Here is an 11,705-nt window from a genome sequence, read left to right as displayed (position 1 = left end):
TTAATGATAATAATATCCCTTTTTGTAAAATTGAGTAAAAAAGTGGTGGCGCCATACGGAAAGTTATCCAGACCTTATACTTAACCTGTCTCCAGTCAACCTGCTGAAAGATAGAGAGTTAGTCTTATCACTAGGCCTTACTGTTTTACCATCATACTTACCTAACGGCACAACTGATGTCTTTTCTCCATGAATGGATGACCATAAGCAGTCTTGGCTCTATCTTTAGTCTTGAAATCAAGTTGATAGTTGTTAAGCACAGTGCAGTTACGGGGGTACGGTACACACACACCCTTGATCGCAGTATGTGTGTGTGAGCTGCCGGCGGCCAAGCGCACCTACGACCGTTGCATGAACGATAATCGCATTGGACTGTTGCATGAACAGAAGAATGTGTGTTTTGGGCAGCGCTAACGACTTGTCATCAAGTCTACTCGTTCCTATGTCGCCGGCTTCAGGGCTTGTCCTGATTTTTCGCAGCGCTCGAAAATTTCTGGTCTATCCTTTAAAAAATTTAATTTCTGTCTTCCAATTTTTTGTTTGAACTTTGATCTAAATGAGCAGGCACTACACCTATATTTTGTTTATTAATTTACGATTATAATTTTTTTTAGAGCTTAAAATGTTTTTTTTGTTAGGACTGATGATGTAATGCTGATATTAGGAGTATGCAAATAATCCATTTAGCTGATGTATAAATGATATTATTTACTATTCCTAAACCAGACATTTATCATCAGCTGATGTATAAATTATATTATTTACTATTCCTAAATTAGACATTGAGCATTCACTAAACTACTTAACAAAAAAACCATTAATATTTGTATTTTATTTTAACATAATTTTTGTTTGTTTGAAGATGTCTACATAATATACTTGATGAATGCTGATATTAGGAGTGTAAATTTTCATTTAGCAGGTCTAAATAATATATTTACTAACTCCTAAATCAAACATTAATCATTAAATTAATTGGTGATCTAACTGGAACATTGGACTGCATAATGATCACTCCTAAATAACTTATGGTGGGTTAAGGTTCTGTGCAAAGCACTAATGGAGCAAAGGGGACTCAAGTACATGGTGTACTTTTTAAATTTATAAAAAAAAAGATCTTTTTCAAGAAAATGTAATTTCCTTTTTATTCCTATAATCATTTAAAATTAATCTTAATATTAAGTTTTAGTACGATTTGGTTCGCACCTATTTTTTACAGAGTTTGAAATATTAAATCATGACAATTTTAAATAAACATGACAACTGATGACTTGAAGTATTAACCCACCCAGAAATTTCCAGTAAGACTAGTCTCCTAACTAAAAAGCATAATTGGCTACGACCAATATGCAGCTCAAGAAAATGCCAAGAAAGTATAAAGCCACCTTGAAAGTTGCACAAGCAAGGACAACATCAACAAGATCGTAGAGCATTTTGGGGGAAGGGACGGTACGAGGGGTTGGACTCTGCAAGAGAACGGGTTAGCTCTCCTCTTACACTTCGAAGTCTTCGTCTTGATCTTGATCTTGATTTATGACAACTTGCGTTATCCGACCTCCACTTATAATGATTTATCAGAATTTTTTCTTTTAAAATTGTTTTTCTTTGAGAATGATCTTTTATTTTCTTTTGAGAACCATCAAAACTCCTAAGGGAAAGTTTATGTGCATTCATTTTAAAAGAATGTATATCAATCAAGTGAAAAGTACTTCAACCTAATTAATTTGTTTTCAAAAGCCCGCCATTTTTCTTTTTAAAGTACATAATAGGGTCTCCATAATTCTTACTAGATTGCGTTTGCTGCCCTTTGAGATATAAAAAGCAATTAAGGCTTTTAAAGATTAAGGGCAGCATTTATCAAAGAATTAAATTGCAAAAGTGGACTTAAAATGTTGAGGTTGTACTAGATTAGTTTTGCTGCCCTCTAACAGATAAGAAGGCAATTAAGGCCTCCAAGGATAAAGGGCAGCATTATCAAGGAATTAAATCGCGATTTAAAAAGTGGAGGTCGGATGGTGCCAAGTTCTCCTTACCTGAATCCGGCGATGACTCCAGCGAGGACTCCAATGAGAACGTCCACAAACCACATATCCATAGATCATAACACCCATCTGGTAACAAGGGGAAAATAATATAATTAAAAAACATGTTATTAAATTTATTTTGTTTCCTCTAAATACTTTTTTTTATTCACTCGACATTGAAATCATTATGTTACATTGTTAGGTCCCCTTTTTTTCTATTCACTTGAAAACAGTTAAATTTGGGGAGGGGGGGTCAGTATTGTTTTTTTAATAACCAATTTAAAGATGCATTCCTGACAACAAAAGAGACCGTCAATCATTCTGATGGGTCTTGTATTTGTTTCTTTGCTCAATTAGAGTCGGTGAAATACAAGATCATGTGACTGCAAGAGTTTGGAAAAGATGTACAAAAAAATAGTTACAAAATTCAAGTTGACCAATTAGGAATCCTTTTTACCTGTCACATGAGGCCTCCCTCTTGCTGCAACTCATGAATTAGTGCCTCTTGAAGTTTGGCTGGATGGTAGCTGTCTGCTGGCTACTGGCTACCGGCTGCTGCCTGCTGCCTGCCGCCGGCCGCCTGCTGCCTACCGCCTGCTGCCTGCCGCCTGCCGGCTACTGGCTGCTGGCTACTGGCTGCTGGCTATTGGCTGCTGGCTACTGCCTGCTGCCTGCCGCCTGCTGCCTGCCGCCTGCCGCCTACCGGCTGCTGGCTACTGGCTGCTGGCTACTGGCTGCTGGCTGCCGCCTGCCGCCTACCGGCTGCCGGCTGCTGGCTACTGGCTTCCTCGCTCTCAGTCACTCTCGGCCTCAATCAGTTCTAAAATTCAAGTAAAAAAAGAGAATAGTTTAGTGAACACTTTAAGTCTTTGATTGCGTTGAAATGGACCACAGGAACAGGTAAACCAATTTAATTAGGGACAATTTTTTTTTCCCTTGAAATACTGTTTCATTTCTTTGAAATATTAAATTTCATTCACTAAAAAATTATTTTGCTCCATGAAATTATTTTGTTACTTTGGAGTACTTCTTCGCTCGCTTTAAATATTATTCCCTCACAATCATTTAATTCCTTTGAAAAAGTTTTTTGTTCACTCAAGTTTCATGATGACGTTCCATGATGGCATCATAGTCACTCAAAAAAAAGGATAATTAAATAAATTATAATAACAAATAAATAGTACTAGCAAAGTTCAGGTACAGCAAGAACAAGAAAAAAGGACAGAGAAAGCAAAAAAAAAAAAATGTTATCCTTTGTGTTTTATCTTTGTTTGATCTCTGTCCAAGCCCCCCCCCCCCAACCCACCCCTCCCACCACACCCACCACTGTATCCAACAAAGACTCGCGTCAGTCAGTGGCCAAATAGTGTACATAACTTGTTTTTATGGACTAAAATTCATTTGTATAATACTAAGAAAACGAGGTTTAGCCATAATAGGTCTGAGACACCAATCTTAGGTATCTTGCCACGCCTTACCTGTGAAGGAGATGCCGGTGGCTGGATGTGTTCAGTCGGCTTGGGTCATGGAGTTTTACACTACCCTCCATGGCGACCCGGGAGGAGCTTTCAAACAGCCTCCCGACCTCAAACACCGAAGTTCATTTAGCTTAAGTCAGAACTAGAGAATTTCGTGGAATTCATGCTATGTTGGTGAACTTGCTTAACAGTGTAATGTGTGTTGAACACTACAGTTTTTAGTTGACTTCTGTCCAGCCATGTGACAAAATGAACAAAGGTTCATACATCTTGTGTTGTTGTCGGCTGAGAGTTATACTCAAAAAACATGGCAGAGCCTTTAAGAATATCGCCATTTTAAACGTGCAACAGTTTGACGAAATAATTCTGAATGCACACGACTTAAAATGGTGAGAATTTCGACAAATTTGCGAGTAAAGTTCATCAGAAAACGCCACGAGTCCAATACCCTAAGTTGAGCCGATCGAGATACGGCTATCCCTCCCTCCAGCGCGACACGTCCAGTAATGGCCAGGCTGTGTCGACCACAACGAGGGCTTCGAAACCCGTGCCCAGATCGCCTGATTTGCATAACAAAGAAAATATTCAAGAGGTCACATTCCTCAGTTTCACCTGTTTTCAGTTTCTTTCTCTTTTCGTGCTGATGTGTATAGGTCAACCCATTAGAGTTATATAACAGAGTTCAAGTGAGCATTCATGCCTGTAACCAGGCCACTAATGGGTTCGAATCCCTATTGGTGAATTTCTTTACAAACCTTCCCTTACAATTGAATAGGCTACAACCGCAGGCGTGTGGTCTGACGGTGTAGGCCTATAGTATGTACGATAAAGGTCCACAGCAAAAAAGAAGAAGAAATACTGGCATTGTGCCGTTGTCAGATGCAATTGTGTCCGGCATGCAATACCGTCCGCTCCGGACACTTTTGCATATGCAATCGTGTCCGGGGCTGTGCAAAAACCGTCCGGTAGATGACTGTACATGTGGACACTTGTTCATGTACAGCTGAACATGTGCGCGCGTATAAGCGAGCGTGCATGCACTGAACCTACAGCATGAATATTTACGTGATTTCAGCAAAAATACCCAACGGCCGGACATTTCCCATGTCGTTCATGACATGCACTTTATAGCTTGTAAACAAAAATGGCGAACGTGTTCCGTCGACCAAAGGCGTTTAATTTATTGCAAGGACGATTTTGTACGGGGCGGACACAACTGCATATGCAAATGTGTCCGGGTGGACACAATTGCATTACGCAGTAGCGTCCGGGCGGGCACGATTGCATATTTGCAAAACCGTCCGGCGGATATTATTGCATCGGGAATAATGTCCTCCGGATAGTATTGCATAGAGGACATCATTGCATGCGACACCGTCTCAAATGGTTTTGTATGGGTAGGTTGCAATCAAAGTTCCAAACAGAGTTCAAACACTTTGTTTGTACCTGGTCAAGCAGTTTTTGTTTTCATAAATCGGAGGAAATAATTATGCCTAAAAAGTTAGAAAAAAAACTATCAAAATTATTACTTGATCAAAAGTTGCGTTTATTATCAATAAATTGTTTTTGGGAGTCATTCCTTTCTGAACAATTGGCTCCCAAAATGGCGGACAAGATTTATGAAATTCGGGCTTTCTTTTCCTTTTTGAAATAATCCTTAGAGGGGCGTTATAATAACTAGTACCTTAAATTGAATTTATGTTTTCTTTCCCTTTTTGAAATAATCATTGGAGAGAGGGGCAGGTGTTTTATAACATTCAGGTTCCCCCCCCCCTTTTTAAAGAGTCGTGGGAGGGAATGGTTGCGAAACTCTGAAGCTTCTTGTGTGGGGGATGTAGCAGTGGGATGTATAAGCGGGGAAACACACCCGAAAAGAATGCCGAGTGTCAGTTTGGTTTTTACGGCGTGATAGTATACCGCCCTCATCGACATTATTTTTCAGAAGTTTTGTGATGACCCTTGACCTTTTTGTGCCATGTGTTGGGTACACAGAAACAACAATACAATGCTAACCCTACGTGTACTTTCCTAGCCTAGTCAGTTAGAACTGTACTTCCGTAAACAGTGTGTTTATCTTCTTGCCCACCGAAAGTATGTTTTCCAACGTAAGGATTTCTCATTGCTTGGTGTTACTTCTGTCATGGGTGATTTTCAGTGCAGAATCAGCTCGGAAAGATGACGTTCCATCAGGTAAAACAAATATTTTTATGGAATGGAAGTAATGGAAGTAAAAAACTAACGTTGTTGCCGTGGTTGTAGTAACTTGTCTGCTTGTTGTTCGTTGTCATGGCTGTTGGTTACTCCTAGAACTATGGTTCGTTCGGCCTCTATAGTTCTAGGATTAGTTGTTGGTGTGGTCTGGAGTGGTTGTGAATTTAACTCTCAAGGTCACCATGGTCACGGTCACTGACTTCTCAATGAAATGCAGTTGCAATTCGCACAACACCTCTTCTTGACTATGGACTCTTGACTCATTAAAATTATTGGAGATTAGACCTGACAATTCTGTTTCTCAATCTGTCTACCTGTACTTACCCCTACCCAAATAATCGCCTTTCCACTCTCCCTCTTTGAACCACACGTCTCTGTCTGTTGAAGGCCATGGACGGCATTTATATAACTGCATCAGAGTCAGACAGAGTTCATGAGTACTGTACAGCCACAGACAGGCTTGCTTTTGATCGCGGCGACACTTTTACTGATTATTTCAACAATTAATATTAATCAACAGTTTTTCAGAGAAATTTTTAAGAAAAAGACAAATCTGTCAATTGAAAAAGTAACAATTTTTAACAATATTTTTTATCCGATAGAAACAAATTTGAGCAACTGAATAAATCTGCATTAATTTCACTCATTTTGCCCACAGATCCTGAGGTTGACAAGTATGAGGAGATGGTTCTTATTGAAGGCAAGGAGTTTGTCATGGGAACGGATGCAGAGGACGGTAAAGAAGGAGAAGGTCCTACTCGTCTTGAGAAGGTCAAAAACTTCAAGATCAACAGATATCCTGTCACGATAGCATCCTTTAGGTATAGCAAGCATTACATAGTTTAAAAGGATCAGTGCTTTTTGTATTAATAGGGGAGGAAGGCAACTATCTTTAAATGCTTCTCTTCACCCAGGAGTAAATGGGTACATGGGTACCTGTGAGGGCAGAGATGGTTCTTGTGATTGCTTTAGCTTAGTGCGCTACATTACTTGGCAGTATAGACTGTTTACTCCCTAGAGGGAGCTGAGATGGTTTAAGGAATAAAATACATGAACCAGTGACTAGGTGTTATAATGTTTGAAGGGAAGTTATAATTTTTTGGAATTGCTTAATAGGAGTCTTTATGATTTTTAAGGAGGAACGGTCCGAGAAATCACAAAAATCCAAAATCCACACAATGATTTAAGATCAATCTTCTGCAATCAATTTATTTCACAAGTCTTACCATTGAATTTTTAAATGCTCATTTATTTATTAATCTTTCAATTTTATTCGGACAGAAAATTTGTCAAGGCTAAGAAATACAAGACAGATGCTGAGAACTTCGGCTGGAGTTTTGTGCTTGAGATGTTTGTTCCCAAAGAAGTTAGTGACAAGGCAAAGGATAGAATTCAGGTAATAGTCCCACTACAGCTGCGGCTATGGCTGTTGGCTTGACTACATTGCCCTGGTCTTGGCTATGGCTATACTTGTTGGCTATTGGCTACATTGCCCTGGTCTTTGGCCTCGGCTATGGCCATTGGCTACATTGCCCTCATCTTGGCTTTGTTGCCAGCAATTTTCCTATAGACTTTATGATTCACTGATAATTGAAATGCCCTTTGCAAAATGAAAATGGCCTTGCCCTCTCAAAGATACAAATTGTCTCCAATATGAGAACTCTAGAAAATGATTACCTTGCAGAATTGAGTTTTACATTTCCCATCCACATTGAAATACAACAAAGCAGAACTGGTTTGGTTGTTTGGGTTACTGACCAAGAGCTGAAATGGGCATTAGGCAAGCGATATTTCAGCGAGCCCTGGTATACGTGGCAGTACGTTTAGAATTAATCTGTGCCTTAGTAGAACATTGATCAAACATTTGGAATTATTTAATTGTTCGGTGCATCTGCTGCTCATTGTTTGCTTAAGCACACATGTTGGAAACAGCTGTAGTTATGACATGACTTAACAAAGAACTTTAATTACTGGATGATGTAATTGACGATGGTTGTTACTTTGACTTTTATTTATCCAGGGTGCACCGTGGTGGGTACCAGTTGATCGAGCCTACTGGAGAATGGTAAGATTGAGTTTACATTGCATGATATTGTCTAAGTCTCTTGTACTCAGTTTGTGGCAACAACCTTGTTTTTGGTGTTGATTAAAAATAAAATTTACTGCAGCAAGACTTAAATTTGCAACCTCTGGATGAACGTGCTGGTGCTCTAGCTCAGATCTTGGCAGTCTCCCTGTTAAGTCATATCTTTGATCGGGGTGCCAGACAGAAGCCTGTATCTACCCTCAATTCCCCCTTTTTATTTCAAGTTATCCCTTCGTGGTTTATTGGAGGTGTAGCACCCAATGCGATTACAAAGGTTTTTTTCCCCGGTGTGTGTGTGTGTGACCCCCCATACGGTAAAATAACAAAGGCTGAAGGAAGTTGAGTCAAAAGAGGGCGCTATCACAATCACCCACAGAGGTTTAGCTCTTTAATATTTATAACAGTTGTCAGTCACCTTTAAACCAATTTCTCTTAAAGTGCTTTACTCTACTATTATACCACTGTTTCATGTTATTAATGATTTTCTTCTATAACTTTTTTGTTTTCTTCAGCCAGAAGGGAAAGGTTCATCGGTCGGACATCGTCTGAATAATCCAGCAGTTCATATCAGCCACAGAGATGCCAGAGCTTACTGCCAGTGGCATGGATGGAGACTACCAAGTGAGATAGAATGGGAGTACGCTGCTAGAGGAGGTTTAGCAAGTAAGCTGGTAGCTTAGGGGTGGTGTTGGTAGGGGTGGGGGGATGGCCTCACGCTAGAGTAGTGTCTAAACTATCGTGCTGTCCAGGCAGAGCTTACTGCCAGTGGCATGGATGGAGACTACCTACTGAGATAGAATGGGAGTACGCTGCTAGAGGAGGTTTAGCAAGTAAGCTGGTAGCTTAGGGGTGGTGTTGGTAGGGGTGGAGGGGGTGTTGGGGATGGCCTCACGCTAGAGTAGTGTCTAAGCTATCGTGCTGTCCAGGCAGAGGTTACTGTCAGTAGTGACCTTAACTAGAAATGTACAGGGCCTAATTTCTTGAAGCCTGTAAGCTCAAAAATTCTGCTTAGCACAGAAAAGTATTGCTTTACAGAAGCAGGTTTTTAGTGAAAATAAGATTGAGGTTACTCAATTTTAGTTTACCAAAGAAATGTTCAAGCAATATTTCCTGCTCAACAGCTTCATGAAATTGTGCTCATGTACACTCTTGGTATTCTCCAAGTTCTATTTATATATCTTCACCTTTAACCTTTCATTAATAAACACATTTTTTATTTTTATTTCATTGTCTACAGAAAGAAAGTATCCATGGGGTAACAAGTTTGACGTCAATCGAATGAACATCTGGCAGGGAAAATTCCCAGAGAAGAACTCCGAGAAAGACGGTTACAAGGGCGTGTCACCCGTGGATGCCTTCCCATCTCAAAACGAGTTTGGTGAGTCTACAAGTTCTGAACTTAAGGGAGAGATCTGCATAGACACGCAAGTTACTGCTTGAATGGCTTCTGACTGGCACCCCAAACAAAGATATTGCTAAATTGGGAGAGCGCCAACATAAGGGGTAGAATGTTGAGAGAGCACCAGCAGTTTAAGCTCAAGATCCCAGGTTCAAGACTTACTCCAGTAAATTTTGGTTCATCCTATCATTATATTAAAAAAATAGCCTGTCAGTTTCCCTTGTTTTCTTTTTTAAATAAACAAAATATATTTTGCGATGACGCCATAAGTCCCTTTTTGTTGGAACAGAGTTTCGCACTTTTCATAAATAAATGAATTAATAAATACAAATATTTTTATAACAGATCTTTTTGACATGGTTGGCAACGTTTGGGAATGGACATCCTCCAGGTTTGATGGCAGTAGCGAAGATACGGAGGAGACAGAAGGAACCAAATACACCTTAAGAGGAGGATCTTATATCGACTCTAAAGATGGTTCCTTCAATCATAAAGTCAGAGTTACGACAAGGTAAGAGGACAGCTTAACATCTTATCTATCAATCATTAAGGGGATAAAAGAGCGGCAACGAGGCCTTAAACGACCGTCTTAAACTGGCAAGGTTGTGTCCTTGAAGTAACTGATCAATCCGAAGGCAAAGGCCTTTACTGCAGGGCCTTGAACCTGGATATTAAAGGACTTGGTCTTGTTTCTCCCGTCTCCATGCTCATCCATCTTGCATGGTGTTTGACTTTGCACAGCCAACTGTTCTGAAAAATAATTTGCCTGCCCTTAATTGTTTTGACTGTACCTTTTTTTGAGGTCTTGCTTTAAACAAATCTTAACTCATTTTGATTTTTTTCTTTCAGAACTGGAAACACCCCTGATGCAGGATCAGACAACCTCGGCTTCCGTTGCGCTATGTCCGTCGCGTCAAACACTCAGAAACCACCCAAGGGCAAGAAAAAAGGTACAGATAAAAAACAACAAGCTGGGGAGCCTGATGTCATTATTCAAGAAGGTCAAAAGGTCAGAGAGGTCAAGCCTCATCCAGCGGATCTGAACGGTAGGAAAAAGAAAAGTAAAAACGAACTTTAACTGTGCCTTGTGTAATTTGGATCCCTTATTTTGTACAAGTCTGGAAAAGTTTTGATTTCTGCTAGGGTCGCACTGTCGGACCATTAACATTTCTTTGCATTTACTACACCAAAAGTTCTTTTGATTGGTAGCAGTTTGAAACAGCTAATGTTTCTAAATCAAACCTTTAAGCACAACAAAAAATTGCTCAATAGAAACAGGTGAACAGTCAAAGTTCAATAAAATTTGATGTTTTAAATGGTGCCCCTCATTTGTTTGCTTAGCAAAGACATTTCCTAAGCAGTATTTTCTGCTAAACAGCTTAATGAAATTGAGCCCTAAAAAATCAGGTCAATACAGTAAACACACCTGTTAAATCTGCTGCCACCTAGAGACAGATATTGAGGAACAGGTTGGCGCCTTTAAGACAAGATTAAAAATACCTCATTTTGAAATATTGCTTTCACTATTTGCGTTCGTTTGAGGAAATTGAAATATTTACGTTGGGGACTTGGGGTAATATTACTAACCAGTTTTGTAGGTTCTTATTACTCAGAGTTGTCTTGATTTGTTCAGACTTGAAATCAAGTCTGTATGCTGTAAATTGTTATTATGCTTTCAAAATAAGTGTGAGAACTTGGAGTGTCACGTCTTAAATTCTAGTTATTTGATGATAACCTGAAGTTATTACTTTGCAGTGTTTTTTTTTGTAAATTGATTGTATTGAGCGAGATATGGAGATTCCATGGATCTGAATGTGTATAACTAGAGTGGCCAGAGTGCCTTGGGTATTGAACGGCAGTATGTCTTAAAAAAGCAATACAAGTTACTAAAATATTGTCATTTTAAATTATGGTTGAAGTTTATGATAAGATTATGTCATTGCAGAATATAATTTCAAATAAAGACCGTGTTCATAGAACTTTAATACCACCATTTTATAAATTAAATTAGTGTCAAAATACAAAAATATGTTAACAAGATTGTTTTGATGACTAACTGTTCTTAAACTTTTATGTTAAAAGAAGTACTGGCAAGCAAAAACTTTAAGAAGTAACTCCCCCACCACAAAAATCACCTGAGTGCTTTTTAGATTTCTCAGTAATTTTGACCCTCAATCAAAGCTAAAAATGCTTTCTTTTTTTATTCAAAAAGTGGAAATATTATCATCTTGACTTGACCCATGACCCCTCCATCCAGCAAGAAAAGGTCAGACTCTTTGACAGTATTACTGTCAATATAAACAATATGAACTTTGGACAATTCCTTGTAGGTCAGCCTCTTTTACTTAACATTACTTTTTTGTTTAAATACAAAATTAAAGTTCAAATCGTAAACAAAGAAGGACAAAGCGGACATTGGCCTTAATTAAATTGATAAAAATGCTGGACTTAACTTTACTTACCCACTGTGTTTTTTTCAATTTTTGGCCTATTTTTGATAAAAACGG

The 11,705-nt window shown here is 39.0% G+C and overlaps 1 protein-coding gene across 1 annotated transcript; it reads left to right on the top strand.

Annotated features, from left to right (window-relative positions):
* Positions 1 to 5,500: 5,500 nt before the first annotated feature.
* On the top strand, positions 5,501 to 11,701 carry LOC117302173 (inactive C-alpha-formylglycine-generating enzyme 2-like). Its single transcript, XM_033785988.1, has 8 exons — positions 5,501 to 5,692; positions 6,372 to 6,534; positions 6,995 to 7,109; positions 7,734 to 7,778; positions 8,312 to 8,462; positions 9,037 to 9,177; positions 9,544 to 9,709; positions 10,048 to 11,701. The coding sequence occupies exons 1-8, from the start codon at positions 5,596 to 5,598 to the stop codon at positions 10,274 to 10,276; spliced, it is 1,107 nt and encodes a 368-aa protein (XP_033641879.1). The 5' UTR covers positions 5,501 to 5,595; the 3' UTR covers positions 10,277 to 11,701.
* The last annotated feature ends 4 nt before the right edge of the window (positions 11,702 to 11,705 follow it).

Source organism: Asterias rubens, chromosome 18, assembly GCF_902459465.1.
Source record: "Asterias rubens chromosome 18, eAstRub1.3, whole genome shotgun sequence".
Classification (NCBI taxonomy): domain Eukaryota; kingdom Metazoa; phylum Echinodermata; class Asteroidea; order Forcipulatida; family Asteriidae; genus Asterias; species Asterias rubens.
Note: the sequence above shows the minus strand (reverse complement) of the source record. Positions and strands in the feature narration are given on the sequence as shown.